General features: G+C 36.1%; 1 protein-coding gene across 1 annotated transcript in view; it reads left to right on the top strand.

The window, feature by feature from the left end:
• Positions 1–25,275, top strand: part of TLK1 (tousled like kinase 1) — a 144,611-nt gene that overhangs the window by 43,297 nt on the left and 76,039 nt on the right. Inside the window, exon 3 of the mRNA XM_082689198.1 lies at positions 18,913–18,984. Coding sequence (XP_082545324.1) covers positions 18,913–18,984 — 72 coding nt within the window. The remainder of the gene's footprint in view (positions 1–18,912; positions 18,985–25,275) is intronic.

Consider the following 25,275-nt stretch of genomic DNA (forward strand, 5'->3'; position numbering starts at 1 on the left):
TTTATAATGTATGGGGAAAAATCCAGTATTTATAAACTTGATTTTTACTATAGCATAACATACTTCAGGGGCATAATAGGTTTCAGGAGTAAAAATTAATTTAGTAGATTGAACTGCTCTTCTTCCATTATATAATTTTTACTTTTCTTGTCCTGTGTCTCTTCTTTGCCTCTGTCATCCTTGGTCCTACCTGTATATGTTCCTATTTGTACGATTGCTGCTTAAAACCTTAGTGTATATATTAGGCTTTCCAGTGATAGATCTCACGTTGCCTTCAACTCCCCATTACCTCACATTGTAGTGGATTTCATGTACTTTTTTTGTGGACCTCTGTGAGCATTCATTTAGGATATATTCACAGGAGCATAATTGCTGGGTTATAGGGGTGTATATAGAGTTAAAATTGAATGAATAGTGTAAGATTGCTATTCAGAACAGTTGTATAGGCCTAACCTGTACTTTTAACAGAATGACTGATCATTTATGTACCCACATCCCAGAAACACTTGGCATCCTCTGGATTTCTCATTTTTGATAGTTTAACAGGTATAAAATAGTATCCCACTTTCTCTCTTTTTTTTCTTGTTCCACCAGTTATTTTGAGCATTTCCTCATGTACTTGTTAGCTTTTTGTGAGTCTCTTATAAATTGTTAACAATACTTTTTCTGGTTTTGTATTAGGATTACTTTTTTCCCAAACTGATTTTCACATGTTCCTTGTATATTCTACATATCAGTTCCTTGTTGGTTGTATACAGTGCAGAGAACTTCTCCCATTTTGTCATTCTGTCACCTTTGTTCCTGGTATCCATCATTCTAGAGGACTCTTGAATTTTATTATAATCAAACTCATTGATTTTTTTTTTTCCCCTTATAGGCTATAACTCGAGTTTTGAATCACTCTTGGTATACTAAGAAAACCAGTCATCACTGTGAACAATCAGGGTCAAATAGGTCCTTTTCCTTTTTTCTTTTAAACATTTATTTATGAGAGGGGTGCCTGGGTGGCTCAGTGGGTTAAGCCGCTGCCTTCGGCTCAGGTCATGATCTCAGGATCCTGGGATCGAGTCCCGCATCGGGCTCTCTGCTTGGCAGGGAGCCTGCTTCCCTCTCTCTCTCTCTGCCTACCTCTCCATCTACTTGTGATTTCTCTCTGTCAAATAAATAAATAAAATCTTTAAAAACAAAAAACAAAAAACATTTATTTATGAGAGAATGAGAGTGAGAGTGGGAGGGGCAGAGATAAAGAGAAACCCAGGCAGACTCCCTGCTGAGCATGGAGCTTGTTCTTACACCCTGAGATCATGACCTGAGCCAAAACCAAGAGTTGGATGTTTAACCAACTGCACGACCCATCATTTGGCTATTTTTATATTTTAAGTTATTTTACTATTCATTTATAGGAATAAAGGTATAATGAGTGACAACTTTATTAGATATTTTAATAAGAATTTAAACTAAAATCCTCTTTTTTTTTTTTTTAAAGATTTTATTTATTTATCAGAGAGAGAGAGGGGGAGAGAGCGAGCACAGGCAGACAGAATGACAGGCAGAGGCAGAGGGAGAAGCAGGCTCCCCGCCGAGCAAGGAGCCCGACGTGGGACTCGATCCCAGCACGCCGGGATCATGACCCGAGCCGAAGGCAGCTGCTTAACCACTTGAGCCACCCAGGCGTCCCTAAAATCCTCTTTGTAGGAAGTAAATCTTGGTGCACAAACATCAAAAAAGATAAAGGATATTGTCATGTATCCTTTGAGCATGAAGTGTCCAGATTCATATAGAAGAATATGATGATGAAGTCCTTCAGTTGAATGACTGACGAATGAAAATACCATGTTTCCTTTTTTTCCTTAGAGACAGGTTATGGAATTCATTGATTCTTGAATTTAAGAAAACTCATCTAGGATAATACCATTCGATCACCCTGAGATTTCACTTCTGTAGTCATTGCCACCAGTTTTAGAGTCTAGAGGTGTTGTTATCTCTTTATACTTACTTTCGGATTTGTCTAATAATTATAGAATGTTTTCCTCTGTTGTTTTTTTCTCTTGAGCATCTCAGGTGAGAAATGAAAATTTCTAATTCTCCACCGGAGTCGGTGCAATCTAAAATCAGTCTGCAAGGATGTTTCTAGTATCTTCTTCTTTTTTTAAAGATTTTTTAATTCATTTGAGAGAAAGTGCACACATTTGTGGGGGGAGGGACAGAGGGAGAGAAACCCAAGCAGACTCCTTGCTGAGCATGGAGCCTGACATGGGGCTCAGTCTCACAACCCCAAGATCATAACCTGATCCAAAGTGAAGAGTCCATACTTAATTGACTGAGCCACCCAGACACCCCGTCTCTAGTCTTTTGTACATTCCTGAAAGATAATGCTGTACTTTGGGCAAGACAAGAAGATAACTTGAGAGATGATCACTTATTTCACTACTGCATCACTCTTTTAGGTCATTAAATCTGCATTGTTTTTCTGTTTCTACCATAAAAAACTACCGCAGAGTTGCTTAAAACAAGATATTATTTTCTTATAGTTCTGAGGGTCAAAAGTCTGACATTGTTCTCATTGGGTTAAAATGAAGGTGTGCGCAGAACTTGATTCTTTCTTGGGAGGCTTTTGTGGGAGGCTGGGGGGACCTTTTCCTTGCCTTTTCTAGCTTCTAAAGGCTTCCTGAATTTCTTGGCTGCTGGTTTCTTTCCTCCATCTTCAAAGCCAGCAGTGATGCAGCTGTCTTACTGTTCTTGGATGTCGTATCACCCTCTGACCACAATCAAGAAAGGTTCATCACTTTTAAGTACTTGTGATTAGATTGGCTCATGTCCATCTGGATAATCTGGTATAATTGCCCCAATTCAAAGTCCTTACCCACTTATATCTGCAAACTCCCATAACATTCGCAGGTTCTGGGGATTAGGGTGTGAGTGTCATTGGGGGACATAATTCTGCCTATCATATCACCATTCTTCTTCTTCTTTTTTTTTTTTTAATGGTTTTTGCTTATTTTAGCACAGTTGGGAATAATTGATGAACAATGATGAGTAATGATGAAGTAATTCCTAGGATGATGTAATAACAAAATATAGTAAAAATAAAATCAATAAGATCCCATAATGTAATTTAAATTTATGAAAGGGTCTATTGGATGTCTGGTGATTAATTACAAGATAGAATGCATTTTATTCCATTAAAAATGAATTTTAGTTTTATTATTTGGATGATCTCTAAGGAAGAATAAAAGTCCCCAAATACCTTCTTTTAGAGAAAGAGCATGAATGGGGCCAGGGAAGAGGTAGAATCTTAAGCAGGCTCCATGCCCAGCATGGGCCTGACATGGGGCTTGATGTCACAACCCTGAGATCATGACCTGAGTTGAAATCAGGGGTTGGACCCTGAACCAATTGAGCCACCCAGATGCCACCCTACCCCTCTCTTACCCCACCTCGTGACAAATACCAGTCTTTACAAATAGGTAGAACTACTTGAAAAAGAAGCTCAAACGTTAAAATTGGGCTCAGTGGATCCTGAGGTATTCTAGGAGTGAAATACTTTTTCCCCATCCCTGGGCCACAAAGATATTCTGCAGATTCTTCTTTTAATTTTATAGTTTTACTGTCATATTTGCACTTTAGGCCCCACCTTTTATATAGTATTGATAGGGATCCAGTTTTGTTTTTCTCCATCTGGTGAGCCAGTTTTCTCCAAAGTGCTGCTGTTTTAAAAACATTTTTTAAAAGATTTATTTATTTATTTTTGAGGGGTGGGGTCAGAGGGAGAGAGAGATCATTTCTTTTTTTTTTTTTTTTTTTTTAAAGATTTTATTTATTTATCAGAGAGAGAGAGGGGGAGAGAGCGAACACAGGCAGACAGAATGGCAGGCAGAGACAGAGGGAGAAGCAGGCTCCCTGCCGAGCAAGGAGCCTGATGTGGGACTTGATCCCAGGACACCGGGATCATGACCCGAGCCGAAGGCAGCTGCTTAACCAACTGAGCCACCCAGGCGTCCCGAGAGAGATCATTTCAAGCAAACTCTGCACTGCGTGTGGAGCCCCATGCAGGGCTTGATCTCATGACCTTGAGATCATGACCTGAGCTGAAATTCAGAGTTGGACACTTAAACTGACTGAGCCACCAAGGAGCCCCTCTCCACATTGCTTCTTAAATCATCCATATTTTTCCACTGGTGATGCTACCTTTATCATATATTAATTTGCCATATATATATATCTATATAGGTACCATTTATTCAGAAATTTCAGGCAGATATATGTATCTATATAGTTACCTATATACATATATTATATCTATATACCTATATTCAGAAATTTCAGGCAGATGTATGTATCTAGATACATACATCTGCCTGAAATTTCTGTTACATTCCACTGGTCTGTATTCTTATCCTAGTATCACATTTTAAAAAATATACTGCTGTATTTTTGAATTTGTATTTTTGTATTTTGTATTTTGTAATACAAATACAAAAATTTTGTATTTTTAAAAAGAAATACTGAGGCGCCTGGGTGGCTCAGTGGGTTAAAGCCTCTGCCTTCAGCTCAGGTCATGATCCCAGGGTCCTGGGATCGGGCCCTGCATCGGGCTCTCTGCTCCACGGGGAGCCTGCTTCCTCCTCTCTCTCTCTGCCTGCCTCTCTGCCTACTTGTGATCTCTGTCTGTCAAATAAATAAATAAAATCTTTAAAAAAAAATACTATATTTTTGATAACAGCTTTTTTATAAGGTAGAGCAAGTATCTTCTTTAATCTTCTTTTATAAAGTTGATTTAGTTTTTTTATGGTTCTTTATTCCCTCATATAAAATTTGAGCATCACTTTATTTGTTTGTTACCATTTGGGGGGGGGTCTTCTATAATAGATTATTTGTACCTTTTTCCTTAGGTTTCAGATAGAATTCTTATTTTGAATGCATTGCATTTATAGATTAATTGAGGAGTAGTGAAATCTTTTCTTTTCTTTTTTTTTTTTTTTAAGATTTTATTTATTTGACAGAGAGAGAGAGAGGGATGACGAGTAGGCAGAGAGGCAGGCAGAGAGACAGAGGGGGAAGCAGGCTCCCTGCTTCCGAGCAGAGAGCCTGATGCGGGACTTGATCCCAGGACCCTGAGATCATGACCTGAGCTGAAGGCAGAGGGTTAACCCACTGAGCCACCCAGGCGCCCCGAGGAGTAGTGAAATCTTTATATGATTAGGTTGTCCCATCCAAATACATGAAATGCATCTCCATTTATTCAGTTCTGCCTGTTGAGATCTTAAGAATTTTTGTCTAGTTTTTATGAATTCTTTTGGCTAATTTCTGACTACTTTAAAGTTTTTGTGGCTAAAGTATTGACTGTTTTGGCCTTTTTTTGGGGTTGTAACAGTTTGTTGATTCTCTAGGCCTCTCTAATCAATAATTATCTTCCAAAAATGACGGTTTTATTTCTTCCACCTCGTGTGTATGTATATATATATATTTTTCTTTATATTGGTCATGATCTTCGGAAATGGAAATATTCTGTATTGTTTTGTGTGATATTTACGCCACATAACAACTGTCAAATCTAAAAGGAAGGAAAAGCTTAATTTGTAATTTTCAGAATATTGGAAACAACTCAGCTGTTCCTCATCTAAGAGGAATGTATTAAAAAGAAATGTGGCATATATATATTTATACAATGAAATACTATTTAGCAATAAAAAGTAAGAGACTATTGATAACATTCAACAACATGGTGCATCTCAGATGAATGGATTTTTCTATGTTAAAAGAAGTCAACCAAAAAACTACATACTGCAATACTTTATTCACTTTTTTTTTTTCATGTAAACTCTACACCCACTGTGGGGTTCAAACTAAAACTCTGAGATCAAGAGTTGCTTGTTCCATTGACTGAGCCAGCAAGGCACCCCACTTTTATATCCTTTTTTAAATTTTAAAACATTTTCTTTCTTTCTTTTTCTTTTTTTTTTTAAGATTATTTATTTTTCAAAGAGAGATCACAAGTTGGCAGAGAGGCAGGCAGAGAGAGGGGGGGTAGCATGCTCCCCACTGAGTAGAGAGCCCGATGCAGGGCTTGATCCCAGGACCCTGAGATCACAACCCGAGCTGAAGGCAGAGGCTTAACCCACTGAGCCACCCAGGCGCTCCTATATCCTTTTTAAGACAAGGGTTGGGTGTCTGGATGCCTCACTCAGTTAAGTGTCTGCCTTTGGTTCAGGTTGTGATTATAGGGTCCTAGGATTGAGCCCTGCATTGGACACCCCACTTGGTGGGAGCCTGCTTCTCCCTTTCCCTCTGTCTGCTGCTCCCCATGATTTGCTTTTTCTTTCTCTTTCCCTGTCAAATGAATTAAAGAAAAAAAAAAACAACCTTAAAAAAGGTAAGACAAGGGTTATCAATGGGAATATTTTGAGCTATTCTTTTGTTACAGATTTCTAATTTATGGCATTACATTTTGAAAATATAGTTTGTATAACATTAATCCCTGAAATGTGCCCTGTTTTATAAACATTTCATATCTAGTAGCTCTTAAATTTAGTCGTTCAGATCTTAAATATTTCATGTATTATTAGCTTGATCTTTTTCTGAGTAGTGTATTAAGATCTTCAGCTACATAGGGGAAAAAAAAAATATATATATATATATGAGAAACATCAGTTGTATTGTAACAACATTGTATGGTGACAGATGGCAGCTATACTTGTGTTGACCATCGTGTAATGTATAGATTTTTCCAGTCACTCTGTTGTACACTTGAAACTGATGTAACATTGTGTGTCAGCCGTGCTTCAGTTAAAAAAAAAAAAAGCATTAGCTGTGATTATTGATTTATGTATTTCAGCTTGTAGTTATATCATATCTATTTGAAGTAGTTTGAGGCCAAATTTTTACATATATACATCTGATTCTGTTCTTTTTATAACCATGTAATTACTTTTTCCTTAAATACTTGCTTTTTTTCAAATCTTAAGGTTATCATTTTTGGCTTTCTTTTGGTTTATATTTGTCTTAGATATATGGAGATAGGTTTTTCTATTATTTTTTACTCATTTTGTTTTAATTGTACTTCTTGTAGACCACATGTCTTTTTTGATAGAATATTAGTATTTTTACTTTTTAAAGGTAGGTCTGGTCCATTGCAATATGTAATTATTGTTATTTTCTGACTTGGTCTGCTATGTATTGTCTGATGTCTTCTAATTATACTACACTTTTATTCCCCTCTACTCCTTGGTTTCCATTGGACAAATGGAGTTTTTCCTGATGTTTTAAAGTTAGTATTAGGATGATACGCTATACTTACTTATTTATTTATATTAATTGTATATATTCTCAAACTGATACTTAAGCATTTCTGCAGGAGTTCCCACCCCCCCACTTTTTTAAAACAACTTTTACTTCGATAAAATATTATACCTATAGAAAACTGAAAATATTATACAAAGAATACTTGTATACTCTTTATTTAGATTTAAGAGATGTAAACATTTTGTGAATTTTTGTGCTCATGTATAGACACCTCTCCTACCATCTTTCTAGTATCACTGTGGTGTCTGCAATGAATGTGAACAGATTTTTCTCCAAGTAGCCCTGCTTCATTTTAGTGGGGAATAGTACTTAGGGACCAAGCTAAGTATGTTTGTTGTTATGTGATAGTCTTTTGGAGGAATGTCAGTTAATGTAGAAGGGATGTAGAATCAGGAAATCAACATTCAGTATTGCCCAGCATAAGTGTTAATTAAGGAAAGGATCATCAGTGGATGTTAAAATCATTTAATAAAATGTTTTGGAGACCAGTATATTTTCAAGGTCACAAGGTTTCATCCTATGGAAGAGTTATTTATTAGAAAAGAGAAAATGGATATTTAAAATGGAGAGATTTGTCACCACCACAATAAGCAAGCTCAGATTTTTTATTGGCAGTGGCATAGTCTGACATAAGGCACATTCTGAAGTGATGCAATAAGAGGAACACAGATCATCTATAGTTCTCATGGTAGAAATGTTGGTTGTCTCCCCCACCCCCTGCCATGGTGGAAATGTTTGATTTGAATTTGGTCGTGAGAAAATACTCCTGCAACATCCTGCTGGACAACAGGCCTGGACTCTTTCTTCAAAGTGTTCAGTACCATGAAGAACAAAGGGAGGCAGAGGTTCTGTTCCAGATTGGTTGAGACCAAAGAGACATAGTCAGATTGAATCTATGAATCCCGATTTGCTTCTGGATTGGGAGAAAATGGTTATAAAGGATTTTTTGAGATATTTCAGGAAATTTAAGTATGTACTGTATGTTGGATGATGAATTAATTTTAATTTACTGTTCTTTTTGGATTTTAAAAATAATTGTATTTGTATTTTAAAAATAATTCATTTGGGTTTAAAAATATAGATGAAGCTATAGAATGTAAGATAGTGTTGAGCAATGACTGTTATAATGGTTTTATCTAAATTGGTAGTGACAATGTGCCTATGAAATGCAGTATTATTGTGTAAGCAGCTTTTAGTCATGGTGAACCAGGAGTTTATAATGTGGAACTTAAAGCACAAGGATTAAATTTCTGATAGTGACAGTGCTCTGGGAGAGGAGGAATGGGAAGAAGGTAAGAAAATCATCTAGGAGTATAGAGTAAAAATTGATTACCTATAATGAAGTATGTTGTGTTTGCTTAAAAGTAAAGTTACAAGCACAGGAGACATAGATATTGTAAATAAAACTTCTAAATTACTGTGACAGGGTATAGAAGGAGGAATAAAAGGAAATGTAATCCAATAAAAGTGAGGTAGAGAGAAAGAAGAAAAAATAATTCTAATTTTAACTATTATATAATATGGAAGAAATAAAGCCAAGTATATATTATCACAAGTGAGAATCCATCTATAGGCTCTTGATAAGAAATGTCTCCCCCAGAATGAATATTTTAGGTCCTCATAGAGAAGAAGAAAGTTAGAATTAAATACAGGTTTGAGGTCAGTTTCTCCCTAACTCAGAAACTTCCAAAAATTTCCCTTCACATTTAAGATACAATTCAGTATCTTCATCATGAAAACCTTCTGACCTAACTTTAGACTAACCACCCTATCAACTACCAACCATCCCACTACAACCCCATTGTTTTGTCACTTGCCTCAAACATACTTCTAAATGTTTGCTCAACTCTCACCTCTTCAAAGAGGCTTTCTCTGTCCATTCTATGTAAGAAGATATCACTCTGCCCCTCTCTCCCCTTAATTTCTTTAAAAGTACTTAATTGGTCTTTACATAATACTAAATATTTGTTTGGTTTTTGTCTCTTTTCTTTCTTGTACAGTATAAGCTCCATGAGCCCTTGAAGTTTATTTTTTTTTTCCCCATTGCTATATTTCTGGCATCTGCAACAGCAGTAAGGCCTACAATAAATATTTTTGAATGCATGAATGAATATCAAATAAAACGTTCTTTAGAAACAAAAGCCTGAGTGGTATAAAGATAGATACTTTTAAAGGACTAGTAATCCATAAGGAAGATAGGACAACTATAAACTTTTATAAATCAAGTGGGTCTAAAAATCACATGGTGAATTTATTAAAATGCAGTTATAGCAAGGGCTTTTAATATAATTCTTTAAAATTTTGACTGTGTATAAAACAGCAGGCTATACGGGATTTACTATTTGCACAATATAGTCTATAAGTTTGATTTGGTAGATGTACACATACAATAGTCCTCTTTATTCAAGGATTCTGTAATTGTAAATTCACTTACATTCTCTATTTGTAACCGCAAAATCAATATTCCGATTTGCTTTTGCTGATCATTTAAGAGCCAATGCATGTGCAGCGTTGAAAAATTTGTCACTAGGGGCTGAATAAAGCAACATTCTGCTTGTGTATTTCAGCTCTCGTGGTTTAAGCAAGTGTTCTTTTCAGTTTACTCTGGAAAAAAAAGTGGCATGTTTTTCACTTTTTTGTGATTTTTATTGGTAATTTTGCTCTTTAAAATGGTCCCCAAGGTTAGTAGTGCTAAGGTGCTGCCTAGTGCTCTGAGCACAAGAGGGCTTGTGAGATGCCTTAGGGAGAAAATACGTGTGTTTATAAGCTTTGTTTAAGCATGTGTTACAGTGCTGTTGGCTGTGAATTCACTGTAAATGAATCAATATATATTTAAAAAGGTATCTTAAACTTTTATACAGAACAAGGTTATATATTAATTAGTTAACAAAAATGTGGTGAGAAGCTTGCAGGACGCTGTGTATTTCCCTGAGGTAATGATTTAGCAGCATTCACTAGTTCAGAGTTTACAGCTAATAACAAAAATTTACTGGAGGGAGAGAGAAATTTTATTCTATCATATGCCGCATCTTTAATCTTACTTCAAACCTGCTTCACCTGTTAATTCTTTACTTGCCCTAGATCCTTGTGGCATGAGTTTGTGACTCTGTTGTAGGATTACAGAGAGAAGGTGAAGGTAAATATTATAAAGTATACTGATGTAAAAGTTATTGTGTAGTTGTCATGTTGGGAAAAGGAGCTAAAAGTAAAAATTTATTTTACCTAGTGAGGAATCACACATGGTTTAAAGAATTTAAAAATTGTGTATATTTGGTAAGGTAACTATTTGAAGAATTTAAAATAAAAAAGATAAATATATCAGGATGAAGGGGACAGTGGTGCCATTGAAGTACTGCCATTGAACTTCGGGGTGCATAGGTGGCTCAGTTGGTTAAGGGTCTGCTTTCAGCTCAGGTCATGATCCCAGGGTCCTTGGATCAAGCCCCAAAGTCATACTCCCTGCTCAGTGGGGAGTTGTCTTCTCCCTCTCCTGCTCCCCTTGCTTGTGCTTTCTCTGTCAAATAAATAAAATCTTAAAAACTAAATAAATTCTTCATCTTTCATGGCAAAGTCAATAAAGAACTTCTTGAAATATAGTACATAGAGTAAAATTCTCTGCACCTGTTTGAAAGAAAGGAATTAGCAAAGGCAAAAAGAAGTCAAGAATCTGGTATATGTTGATTTGGAATATTCCAACCTATATTAAGAGAAAAGGAAACAATGCAGGACAGTTTGTATTATGTTATTTTTTTAAACAAGAAGAAAGGAACCAAGTTTGTATATTTCATTTATTAGTGTAGACCTACAGCCTCTAGAAAGATAATAAAAAATAAAGTGAAGTAGCTTGTTTGTATTGCCTGTTCAAAAATTTCGTTAAAAACAGTTTTTTAAAAAATGGTCGCCTCTGAATATTGGGACTGGTGTGGGAGGGAGAAATTTATATTTCGCAAATGAAATTTTCTTCCACATGCCTGTGTTGCATTTATATTTTTAAAAATGTGCCATGACTGTTTGCACCCCCAAATCTATTTTTGGAAGGTTTCAAAGGGCTGAGTGTGTGCTTGCATGTGTACATAACTGTGTATCTGAGAATATAAACAGTTCTGTACTAGGTTTTATCAAGCTTTCTTTGCCCCTCTGTGCTCTTTCTCCTCAATAATTTGAAACTTTTATAATCTTTTAGTATTGAGATAGAGGTCACATGCCATAAAATTGACCCATTTTATAGTGTATATTTCAGGGATTTTTAGTATATCACTATATTATGTAGTCAGCATCACTGTCTAATTCCAGAATATTTTTATCATCCTCAAAGAAACCCCATACACATTAGCAGCAACTTCCCATTCTCTTGCTCTCCTTCCCAATGCTTTAACTCTGGCAACCATTAGTCTCTTATCTGTCTCAATGGATTTGCCTCTTATGAACATTTCATGTAAATGGATCCATACAAATAAGGCATTTTGTGTCTACTTTCTGTCTCTGTGGACCTGCCTATTCTGAATATTTCTATAAATGGAATCATACAATATATGTCATTTTCTGTGTGGCTTTTTCACCTAGCATAATGTTTCTACAATTCATGAATATTGTAATATATATTGGTACTTTATTCCTTTTTGTGACTGAATATTCCATTGTATTGTATCACATTTTGTTTAACCATGCATCAGTTGGTGGACATTTGGTTTTCTAATTTTTATTATTTTTTTATTATTTTTCAATAATCTTTGAATTCACATGGTACAACTGCTTTGAACACTGATAAAGGTTTTTGTGTAGACTTCTATTGGCAGTTTTCTTAGGTATGTACTGGGGAGTGGAATTAAGTCACTGATATTAGCACAGGAAAGGAAAAATGACCAATGGAACAGAATGGAGTCTAGCAACAGATTGATTTATGTGTGATAAAGGTAATACTGCAGTGCAGTGGGAAAAGGTAGTCTTTTATAATAGATGATGGATCAGTTGAATATTCATATGGGGGAAAATGACTTGACACATTTCATAAATGGGCCGCAAAAGGCACTAACCATAAAGCAAATGTTTAATAAATGTAATTATGTTCAAATGACACCAGTAAATAATATGAGAAGGCAAGTCATAGAGGATTCATACCCAGAATTATGTAAAGAATTACTACAGAGCAAGAAGAAAAAAGTTGCAAATCCATGGTCAGAGTTGCAAAAGCCAAATTGTTCTACCAGGCCTATAATGAAAATTAGTAGAACTATGTCCTGTTCTTCCAACCTTATAGTCATTCCTCACAGAAGTAATCCTTTTCATCTTGTAGCTTTTTATTACATTTTATTTATATTTCTGAGTAAGATTATATGATTTTATGTATATATATGTGTGTGTGTGTGATACACACATGTATAAATAGACTGAAGACTCCATGATTATGTTTCCTCTTTGGTACAACTTTCTGTTTTCTCTGGAGTTTATGGTTGATTTATGTCTTTAGTTTTTTAGTATTCAGTGAAAGCATTCATATACTTTTCAGCAGAGATGTGCACATCTCTCACTATTTTCAAATACAAATTTTTCTTTAGACATTCTCCCTGAAATTTTGTTGTTCTCTTGTTATTTAGGATAGTTGTTCTCTTTCTGTTAGATGCCTGTCATCCTGGAATCTCGCTTTTTGACTCTCATGGAAATTGCTTTTGTGTCTGTCCTATGTTTGAGCTCTGCTTCCTATATGCCATCTCTTTCTTTTTCTTGGTTTATTCCTTTGGTTTGGTAGAACAGATTGGTCATTTCCTAAGGAAAGGTTAATGAGTAGTTACATTTTTGAGATCTTGCATATTCTCCTCCTCCCCTTGGTTGGTTTGTCTTGTAGAATTCTAGGTTGGAAATTGTTCTGTTAGAATTTTGAAGGTACTGTTCCATTGCCTTCTCGCTTCCAATGTTACTGCTGAACATTCCAATGCCATTCTGATTCCTGATCCTTTGTAAGTAGCCTGTTTGTTCTTCCCTAAAAGCTTTTATGATCTTCTCTTTAATTCCTGTCATTTAAAATATTTTATTATAATGTGACTTGGTGTGGGTCTTCCTGAACTGGTATACTTGGTCAGAAGTCTGCCCTTCACTCCTGAAATCCACATAAAGTTAACTAACTCGAGTTAAAAAAAAAAAAAAAAAAAAAAAGTATGTCCTTCAATGCAGGAACTCATGCTTTCCAGTTCTAGAAAAGTTTCTTGAATTATTTTTTTGATAATTTCACTTTCTGGATTTTCTTACTCTTTTTTTTTTTTTTTTAAACTCTCATTATTTGGACCAGCACCTCTTGAATGGATTTTTTTTTTTTTTTTTTTTTTTTTAATTTTTGGGGTCTCTTTCTGGGAAGATTAATTCAGTTTTATCTTCAAATCCATCCTTTTTTTTTTTTTTTAACTTTTTATTTTAGCTATCGTATTTTCTTTTTCCAGGAGGTTTCTCCCCCCCACCCCCTTTTGGTGGTGGTTCTCTTAAATGTTTCGTTTTTATAGTTTGCTATTATTAGGATATTTAGTAATGGTTTTATTTTTGTGTGAAGTTTGTTTGTGCTCCCGTGGTTGTCTTTATTTCTTACAGACTTTTAATTTTTTGTTTGCATTTCTTCAGATACGTGGTGATACTGGGTTTTGTTCATATACATGCATTAGGCACTGAACACTTGTTGGAAGCTTTGTGTAAGTAGGTAGGGCTTATTGATCAATAGGTTTTGCATCATATGCCATGACTGGGTCATTTTTCTGAGAGATTTTCGATTCCTCCTATCTGTAAGTCTTATATTTTGAGAAGCTGTTTTCCTGGAGAGAAATTCTGTAGTTTCCTGTATTTTTTATTTATTTTTTATTTATTTTCCAGCATATGCGCTATCACTTTCTGGCTGGTGCACTAGCTCCAAACTCTGGTTTTTCAAGCCAGTAAGACTGCATATTTTGATCCAAGTTCAAGCTGCTCTGTGCTGCTCAGTTAGGGACCTTTCTTCAGATAAAAGCTGTAAAAACACCCAGTTCTAGTCCATTCTTTCAAATGTTGTCTTCTGTCCAAATTCTGCCTACTTTTGGTTGCTCTCAAGTGCCCTCAGGTAGTTGGGGTTGGGTTTTGGTTTTGTTTTAAAGATTTATTTATTTTAAGAATTTATTTATTTGAGAGAGAGTGCATATGAGAGCGCATGAGCAGGGGAGAGGGAGAAGCAGGTTCCCCGCTGAGCAGGGAGTCCCATGCTGGGTTCAATCCCAGGAACCTGGGACCATGATCTGAGGCAAAGGCAGATGCTTAACTGACTGAGCCACCAAGATACCTCTATAAGATTTATTTATTTTAGAGACTGGGAGGCAGGGCATATATGGCTACAGGGCCGGGGGCGGGGGGAGAGGCACAGGGAGAGGGTCTCAGGCTGACTGTGCTGAGCACAGAGGCCAACAGAGGTCTTGATCTCACAACCCTGAGATCACAACTTAAGCTAAAACAGAGAGTCAGGTGCTTAACTGACTGTGCCATCTTAGGCTCCTCCAGGTAGTTGTTTTTTGTATTTTTTTTTCCAGAATATGTAGTTACCTGTGGGAATATTGGTACGATGAGCTATTCTACCACTTGTGATAGAATATTACATTTTTTGTTTGTTTTAAAAGGTACAGATGTTTCATGAATTTATATCAATACTAACAATTCAAATCAGAACCAGGTTTTTAGTTGTCTCTTCTATACTAAGAGTTGTAGTTCTCAAGGACATAAAGCAGATGATAGAATTAGAATGTCGCATAATATATTTACTTCTTTCTACGTCTTACAGCAGTCTCAGAATAACAGTACTTGTACTTTCACAGTGACCAAAGTGATTACTAAAAACAGTTAAAATTTTTTTCCTAGTGCTTTCCATAAACTTCTATCCCCTATTTAAAAAAAAATTTTATTATTAACAACTTTGCATGCATTTAGCCATTATTTATACTCTTACTGTATTTCTTGTTTAACTTTTACCAACAAGTAGATCATGTTATTGCTTGCTATTAGTTCTTAGGTTCACTTTGGTTATCTAACATGTATTCTCTAGGTTCTTTTGGAAGGCTTGTGGGAGCAGTATTTCCTGATCTCCAGCATTTTGATAACAGTTCATCTGTACCTTCTATGTGTTCAAGAGCAATTTTACTGAATATAAAACACTTCATTTATATTTTCTTGAATATCTTAAATGTATTATTCCCCCTTCTTCTGGCATATTAGTGTTGGCCTTGGAAAAGTTTGATGTTGGCTTTCTGGGTTGATACTAGGTGTACGTCATGCTTTTTCAGTTAGTAGTTTCAAAAAACTTTTTTAATTTTCAAGGTTTTTTTCTTGAATTATAGTTTTTACGGTTTTCTTATGGTAGTGCTTTTTTAAGACTTCTTTTTACTTGAATGTTGAATTTTTATTGCTTCATTAGTTGTTGCCTTCTCTTTTATTCCTTCATTTGGATAAATGTTCATTGGATATATATTACATGTGTTTTCTCTCAAATTCATTCAGGCTTAATCTTCATTTCTGAAACCTGCCCCCCCCCTTCTGATGTTTTCCTGAGTTCTGTTAACCTTAAATCTGAGTTTTTTTGAATTTTGATTTATGTTGTTCCTTTATGTCTTGAGTCATTTTTGTAATTTTTTTTTAGCTCATTTTGAAATTGTAGGTTACTATTTTCAGCTATTTTGTGGATATGTGTTCCTGGTGTGGTTTTATTATTAGGATGTTATTCCATATCTTCTTTTCTTTTTTCTTTCCTTATAATAACTTCATGGGATTGACCTAATCATTTTCTCTTGTTTACATTTTTGTCATTTAGAATGGCTCTTACAGAGCTCCCTCTGCTATTGTTTCTTGGCACTCTTCAAAAATGTGGCATTTGCTTTCTGAAATTTCTAGACTTTTCTCCCTTCCTTGCTTTTGTCTGAATATTCTCTTTCCTTTATCTTCATTGTACCTTTTGTGCTCAATTTTGATCCCACACCCAGTAGTTTATCCTCACCCCTTAGTCAGGGATGTTTTAAGAGTTCATAGAGGTGGCGCCTGGGTGGCTCTGCTGGTCAAGCAACTGCCTTCGGATCAGGTCATGATCAGGAGTCCCGGGATTGAGTCCCACATCTGGCGCTGGGCTTGCCGGGTAGTCTGCTTCTGCCTCTGACCTCTTCCCTCTCATGCTGTCTTTCTCTCTCTCTCTCAAATAAATAAAATACAATCTTAAAAAAAAAAAAAGTTCATAGAGGCTGTATAGCTCCAACTTCTTCAAACTTCACCATGGACTTCCTGTATGAAATCACTGTTTGAAAGGAGAAACCCTTTGGAGTTAGAGCTTTTGTACTCAAATTGCTATTTTCAGTGTCCTATTCTCAGATCTGTCAGATACTCTGTTTCCTTTTGCTTCCTCTCAAAGGACACAGGTCCTGTGGTTATTAGTGATTTGTCCCCACCTGCTATTTTGGGGGAACTCGTGGAGATTCCTTGTCAGCCAGCCAATGTTGTCTGTTGGTTTGGGGTTTAAATTTCTATCTGAGGATTTAGGGATGCTCAAAAACACTTGTATGGGTTCTGTTGTCCCTGAATCCAATTTACCACTTCCTAATTGCTGTTCATGGTGTGTTTTGTTTCAAGTTTGATAATCTTGCTTTAATTAGATTATACTGTCCTCCAAATAGTGCTTGAATCTTAATCAGTTCGAGGGCTAGTTTAAGTTGAAAACAGCCTAGTTGAGCATAGTACTAGACATGTATGCAGTGACTCAGAGTCATCAGTTTAGAAGTTAGCCTAAGGGTAATTGTAGGCCAACTTCCAATTAGTACCTACTCTTATGCCCCCCTCATTCCAGAACTTTTATTTTCTTGTTTGTTTCTTTAATTTCAGTTAATTAACATTTAATGTGTTATTAGTTTCAGAGGTAGAGGTCAGTGATTCATCAGTCTTATATAATACCCGGTGCTCATTACATCACATGCCCTCCTTAATGTCCATCACCCAGTTATCCCATCTCCCCGTTATCCCATCTCCCCCACTCCCCTCCGCTCCTGTGACCCTCAGCTTGTTTCCTATGATTAAGAGTCTCTTATGAGTGAGATTATATGATAATTATCTTTCTCTGATTGACTTACTTCACTTAGTATAATACCCTCTAGTTCCATTCACGTCATTGTAAACAGCAAGATTTTGTTTTGTGATGACTGAGTGGTATTTCATTGTGTGTGTATACACCCCCCCCCCCCACACACACCTTTATTCATTGATCTGTCCATGGACATTTGGGCTCTTTCCATAGTTTGGCTGTTGTGGACATTGCTGCTATAAACATTGGGGAGCAGGTACCCCTTCAGATCACTACATTTATATCTTTGGAGTAAATACCTAACAGTAGCACGCATTCTTAACAAGTTGCTGGAAAACAGGGATATCAGGTGGCCTGCCTATACACGAAGGTCAGTCATGCCTGCATCATCTTTGATGTATATGCCATAGGTTGTCATGCTCTGATCTAAACATTCCTGGAAGACATTGATCTAGTGTACTGATGCTCCAAAAAGTCTGCAAAATAACGAGCATCTTAGACACATTGGAAACATAGCAGATGTCATCCTACAAAATGATAGCTCATTTCCCTTTGTCACTGTCTAAAAATAATATAAAGGAAATATAGAAACTCTTGGGTGAAGCAATTAAAATGGTCAAGATAGTAAAAGATTTCTTAAAAGACTAAGCCAAAACAAACAAAAAACCAGGGTTTGTCCAGTTAGTACAACGAGGGACAGAGGGGGGTGGATGGGATATGATGGAATTTAATAAGATTTGAGAAGGAAATTAAGGAGCATAAATAATACCTTCAGTTAAAGGTGGCGTCTGTTTTTGTATATTGGATAGTAATTTTAGGGATCTTCTTATCCTCGTAATAGCCTAGTTCCTTAGCTCCTAAATTTGGTATTCAAAAAAAGTCAGCCAAAACAACTCAGTTCTGGAAACAGATTTTTATTGAGTTGGTAAAACTTTCCAGGATATTGATAGTGTTAAGAAGTTGATATTTCTTGGGACGCCTGGGTAGCTCAGTTGATTAAGAGTCTGCCTTCGCCTCCGGTCATGATTCCAAGGTCGTGGGATCGAGTCCCACATCAGGCTTCTTGCTCAGCAGGGAGCCTGGTTCTCCCTCTACTTGCTGCTCCCCCTGCTTGTGCACTCGCTCTCTCTCCCTCTCTCTTGCTCTATCTCTAGCAAATAAATAAAATCTTTTTAAAAAAGTTGATATTTCTTATTTTTAAGATGTTTATTTATTTTAGAGAGAGAGAGAGAAAGAGTGCACACAGGAGAGGGGCAGAGGGAAAGGGAGAGAGAATCTCAGATTGACACTGGGCTGAGCACAGAGCCTAACATGGGGCTCGATCTCATGACCCTGAGATTAGGGTGCCAGCTGAGACCAAGAGTCTGTCACTTAACTGACGGCCCACGAACCCTGATATTTATTTACTTCATTAAACTATCATTTACTTCATTTAACTTTCTTGCTTAAAGGAATCATACTTTATTTTCATTTATGAAGATAGATTATTTACCTTGTAGTATGTTTCATTTAAAATTACTCCTAATTTTTACCTTTTTAAAAATTTTTAACAGGCCTCAACAAATAATGAAAGTTCTAATCACAGTTTTGGAAGCTTGGGATCTTTAAGTGACAAAGAATCTGAGGTAAGTAACTTTATTTTAAATATGGTGCTATTAAAGTAAAAGCTGGAATCACGTTTTTCTTTTAATAGTTCCCGCCTGCGCCCATCCCCCCAAATCCTTGTACTAGGAACATTTTGTTTTGCTTTATGGAACACAGTATTCAGACTGAAGACTACTGGGCATTAGAAAAAAAAATACAGTTTCTTTGGTTACATAGCTGAACTCGTACATTAGTGTTACAGATGTTCTTAATGGAAGACAGTTACTAGCCATTCATAATTCTAGTAGATGAAAGTGGTTTTTGAACTGTGTTCTACAGTTTTTTATTATTTTTTGTTATACTTCTGTCTTAGTTTGGTTCTGAGTAAGGGTTTGTTTATTTCCTGAGATACAGATATACATTTTTTTCGTTTTGAAATTTCTTGTCGAATTTCAGGCTGTTGGTTTTCATTTTTCATATTTAAAAATGTCTGGAAAATCCTCTCCCCTCCATCCACTTAGTGATCCCACTAAGAACATACATGGAATTTTACAAGTAGGTATTTGGATCCTTGGTATAGTTAACATTGAGCATGATACACTTGGTGGCATCTGTTTGAAATATGTAGAAAAGACGTTCTTTGGGTTTTAGCATTCACTTGCTACAGCAACATCACTTTTTGTGGCTACAACCTATATTTCCTCTGATCAGATTATAGACTTCTGTTATGTTTCAGTGCATGCGCGTGTGTGTGTGTAGGTGTGTGTGTGTGTTTTCCTTCAATGTTAACTTAATTCTCTTTGATCCATTTTGGCCTTTTTTCTACATGGGTTAGTATAGATATAGTTCCTCTAACACCAATAGGTCATTAGCACTTAGTAACTCTTAGCCATTTGGTTTTGGTGTTCAGTGGAAAGAGAATATCAAAGGTAGCATTTTTTAAAGTCCTGTGTTATTGAAAGCATCTGGGAATCTCTAGGTAGACAGTTTTGTGCAGTACTATGCAGGCACCCTGACACTCCAAAGGAGTGTGGCATGGGGTTTTCACTCATCAGGCTTTCCCTTCCACAGAGACAACTGGCAGGCAGCTGAAAGGACTGTGCAAGTGACGGGACTTTATCTGCAGTAGGTTCCCTTGAGGTAAGCGTTAGTAGCCCCTGTAGTACCAGATTATCACAGTTTAGTTTTTTTGTGTTTTTTTGTTTTTTTTTTTCAAATTAGCACACTTATATTAAGTCCTTAAAAATTGTAGGTTTAGATTTAGTCAAAGTACAGCTTTTCAGAAACTATATCAAGAATGTTTTCGCTTTATATCTCCTGGACACGAACATTTCTTGATATTTCCAGATTTTGGACTATTTAGTAATTTCACATGCCTTTCCTTTCATGGACTGTTATGTTATGAAGGGCAATAAAGTAATTTTAGATATTTCCCTTTTCTCTTCACCACATCTGATGTTTTTGATATATCTTTTTTATACCAAAACATAGTAAAAGTTAGATCATCTATAATAGTTATTTATTTGTGTTCTTTATAGGTACCCATGCTCCCAATATAAGTTATAGATGCAGTATTTAATTTTTTCAAAGGAATCAGTCTATAAGTACCACGTCCCTTTAGAGAATTTGAAGAATCACTTTTGACTATATTTTTAGTTAAAAAAATTTTTTTAAAGACCATACTGTAATTTACAGTGAATTACAATTTGGTTAACCATTGCATATATGTAGCTTAATTTATATAGAAATTTTGACATTTGAAACAGCAGTAGAAAATCTTAAAAATTTGGAGGCTTTTGCTGGTCTGTGTTTGGTATCAGGAATTTTTACAAATTAAGTCAAGTGGCACAGTATTTTGGAAATGACTGCAGCTTATACATTTTCTTTAAGATTTGAAGAAGCAGGGTTTTTTTTATTTTATCATTTAAGAAGCAGCTTATCTGGAAAATGATTTTCAGGTTTTATCTCTGTTCTAGATACCTTATAACAAATTTTCTTGGTGAAATTTTACACACCTCAAAATATAGATTATTTGTAGATTATCATGGGAAGTTGTTGGGTGTGAACTATTGTAGGGTGGAAGTACTACTTTTTTTTCCTGGTACACCAGTAGTAAAGTTTATGTAGTATTTCATTGTCTTCTGATGTCATTTTATTCTTTGGTACTCTATTCCCTGATCCATTACATTTCCTTAAATAATAGGTTTTGTTTTTATGAAAAAGAGTACTGAAGGTTTATTTAAAAAATAAATAAATAAATAGCGGTTCTCTGCTGCTCACCTCTACCCCACCTGGCTCTTGAGTCCTTCAGCTCTTTCTGGTATTTATTCCTACATTTTAATACAAATAATATGCATATCTTGAACTTTTGTTTCCTCACTTGGGCATTTTCCTCCCACCCAGTACTCTTTCAGACATCCAAAACCCCTCTGTTTTCTAGTCTTTTACTTTTAAAACTGAAAAGCATCTCATACTCACTGTTAAACTCATTCGAATCTACTTCAACTGAAAATTTTCATTTCAGTTTATATGTGAATTACTTCTTACATGGATTTGCCTTTTATTTCTAAATGTAGAATTGTAGAACAGAAAATTTTTTCCCTTTTTTAATGAAATCGCCTAGTTGGAAGGTGTTGGTCTTGTTTTTACTTCATTTTACATCATTCTAGGTCTATTCAGTGTTGTCCAAAAATTTGTTTTCAGTAAGCATTTATTGCATATGTGTTATCTTCTAGGCTCTGTGCCCAAGCACAGAGAATTTTAAAAAGTGAATACAGTACAATCCCTACCTTCACATGAGATCACTCTCTGGTAGGACAAACAAACTGCTTCATAAAAGAGTGTAGCCCATGCTATAATAGATGTAAATACAAGGTACTATGGAAACAAAGAGCAAGAAACCCCTAATTCTATCTATCGGTCAGGGACAAGAGGGGAGAAAAGTTAAGTCTTCCTTTAAAGGAGAGATAATACTTGAGTTGTTAGGCTATGAATTCATCCTAAAAGACAGAAGCAAAGCTAAGAGAAGAATACAGGCAGAAAGGCTAGGATATGCTTCTGCTTTTGCATGGAAGCATGGTAAATAGTTTTGTTCAAGACATGAGGCAGTGATGCACAACCCTAACTGCACTTTCAGATCACCTGAGAAGCTTAAAAAGCGTACCAAGCTGCCAGCTGGTTTGAAGACTTGTGGTATTGGTAGGCTAATGCAAGAATGGTGAAGGATATGTAGGAGTCAGGGTTAGAAAGTCCTTGTACTTGACAGTAAGGAATTTGGACTACTGTCTAGACTATGGAGAGCCATTTAAACAAACGAAAGGCAAAGTAGAGATGAAGAAGCTCCCCCAGGTTGTAGTGTAGAGGATAGAATCGGAGGCAATGAAACCCAAGTTGGGAAGATCATTTTAGTTAAGGAATATTGTCTCCTTTACAGAACTCCCCAGCCTCCACAGTTTAATATTAGGAAAAATTTCAAGTAGGCAGGGTTCTAGTTAAAATGTTCTCAAGTTTACCTTTTGGGTTCTGCCTTCTCCTTCAGATTCTCAAACTTTGGTTATTGATATTATTACCCAGGCCCATGCTTCTCAAACTTAAGTGTGCAAGTGAATTACCAACCGTTCCTTTTGTCTGTAGATCTTGGATGGGGGTTTTCATTTCTAACAAGCTCTCAGATTCCCCTAGATTATGAAATTAGAATCTTTAGGGTTTGATGACTGAGTGAGAGTAAAGAAGGAAAAGGAGGAGCCTAGGGTTATTTAAAGGTATCCAGCTTTAGGTGGATGTTAGTGCCTTTGACCAAGATAGCACAGAAGAAAGAAACATAGGTTTGGCATAGAAGGTAATGAATTAAATTCTTGACAGCACTGAGTTTGAACATCTGTGAATTGAAGATGGTACTTTGGATAGGCAATAGGAGCTAGAGATGAAGACTTGGAGGAGATTTTGGCACAGGTGACCACTTTGAGTAATTGTAGGATTCCTGGGGGTGGGTCTCTCAGAGTCTTTCAGGGGGTTCCCTGGGTCAAAATAATTTTTATAGTAGTGCTAAGGCATTATTCCCCCCCCCTTTTATTTTTACAATAATGCTAAGACGTATCTGGCTTTTCATTTTCTCTCGAGTTTACAGTGAAAATTTCCAGAGTCTATAATGACACATGATGACATCATCACTCTGATTTATGAATCGTGTACTTGTATATTCTGATGTTTCAAAACTTTAGTTTTAACATCTAGAATAGTAAACATCGATAGTTAAACCCTATGCAGATAAAACTCTTTGGGGTCCTTGACAGTTTTTAAGAGTTTGTAAGGGAGTCCTAGGACCTAAAAGTTTAAAAACTGCTTCTGTAGGTGAACTCATCTTAATAGTGTGTGTAATGCTGAGAAATGTTAGCAGGTGAGGTAAGCATGCTAAAGAAAGAGCAGTAGTCTGGGTAAGGAGGTAGACAAGCAGTAGGAAGAAAGGGGAATAAGGAGTAGAATTAAATATCATAGAAGTCAGTTAAGATAATTACTGTAAAAAGTTACTAAGAATTGTCACTTGGGCTTAGTTTTAGTAGACTAATGGGAGCAAGATGCTAGACTGTAGTCCATTAAAGAGAGCTTGGATAGTGAGGAAATAGTGACAGCAAATATTGACTACTCTTGGCAGAATCTTGATAAGGGAGATGACATCTAGAGTCTAGCAGGCTTAACATATTATGTGTGGGGAAGGGCTTCTAAGCAGAATTGTGACGACAGTACAAGGAAAGTGCTGAAAAGAGAGAAGAAAATAGAACCAAACTTAGCACCTGTTTTTTGGGAAGTGGTATGAAATGCCAAGACCCAGAACCTGGGTGGGCAGGGTTCATTGTGGACGGAATTGACTGGAAATACCTTTTTACCTGATGGGCAAATTTCCAGCCTCATAACCTTTCTTTTACTCCACAGTGAAATAGAGATTATCAGCTGAAGGAAGAGTTCATGAGTTGGTTGTGGGTGTGAGAATGATAAACATTTTATGGGAGGGACCAGAAAGGGAATTTGTAGGGGATGGAGGGAAATGGCTATTCATCTTATTTTAAATGTTATAGAATGCTTGAAGGAGTTGGAAACAGGATCTGTGCATGTTGTTTGCTGTCTAAAAGTCCAGGTTATTTTATGAAGATAAGAGAAGGAGCCCATATTGCTTGATTATCTGCCTGATTCACCTATTTGCAGTTCTTCTTCAAGGACCCATCTCTAACTAAGCACAAAGATCTTCTCTACTTTCTCTAAATACTTTGCATTTGCCCTCTCCACTCATCCTTACCTCAGGATGCTAAGAGAAATTATCTTATAGGTCAACTGGAATTTATAATGAACAGTAATACCATAACTCTCCTCCTTGCCTCTTCTTTTGGGTGTCCTAGAATGTATTTTACGTTATTCTTATTTTATTTCTTACTAAGCTTAAAATATTTGTGACTGAATATAAATATGATTGAATTATATAATCTTTAATAATGTTGGAGAAACACATTGAGTCTGTTTATACCTGTGTGCTTACATACAGCATATTACATAATAATATGGGTAAAGCAGACATGTCAGATTATTTTATTTTTGCCTCCATCTTTACTATTCATTCTTTTTTAAATGTATGGTTTTGCTTTGTTTTTTAAGATTTTAATTATTTATTTTGACAGAGAGAGAGAGAGAGAGATCACAAGTAGGCAGAGAGGCAGGCAGAGATGGGGGGAGCAGAGAGCCCAACACGGGGCTTGATCCCAGGACCCGGAGCCATCCAGGTGCCCCTAACTATTCATCTTTTATAATTCTTCTGTGTAACCTGAATTATTGGTGCTGCACATTTTATTTATTTATTTATTTATTTAAAGATTTTATTTATTTATTTGAGAGAGAGAGAGAGACCACAAGCAGGGCAAGTGTCAGAGGGAGAGGGAAAAGCAGACGCTCCTGAGCAGGGAGCCCAACACAAGGCTCAGTCCCAGCACCCTGGGATCATGACCTGAGCTGAAGGCAGACACTTACCTGACTGAGCCACCCAGGCATCCCTGTGTGGAAAATTTTTAAAAAGATGATTTCTTTTTCTAGAGCTGGTTCCCCCCAACCCCTTCCTCTTGAGTAATTAATTACCCGTTCTTTAACCCTCTTTCCACTAGCATTGAATTACTATTTATTTTTGGTCCAAGTTCGTTTGATTTCTGAGATATTTAGGATTAAGGATTTTAATTATAGGAATTAAGAAGCTAAGATAGTAGTTGCATCTAGACACTTAAACTTAGATCCATTTTCAGAATTGTAATGATTGTAATGAGAGAAAAATATGATATGGTGCCTTGATTGTCTTA

Source organism: Mustela nivalis, assembly GCF_964662115.1.
Source record: "Mustela nivalis genome assembly, chromosome: 11".
Lineage (NCBI taxonomy): Eukaryota > Metazoa > Chordata > Mammalia > Carnivora > Mustelidae > Mustela > Mustela nivalis.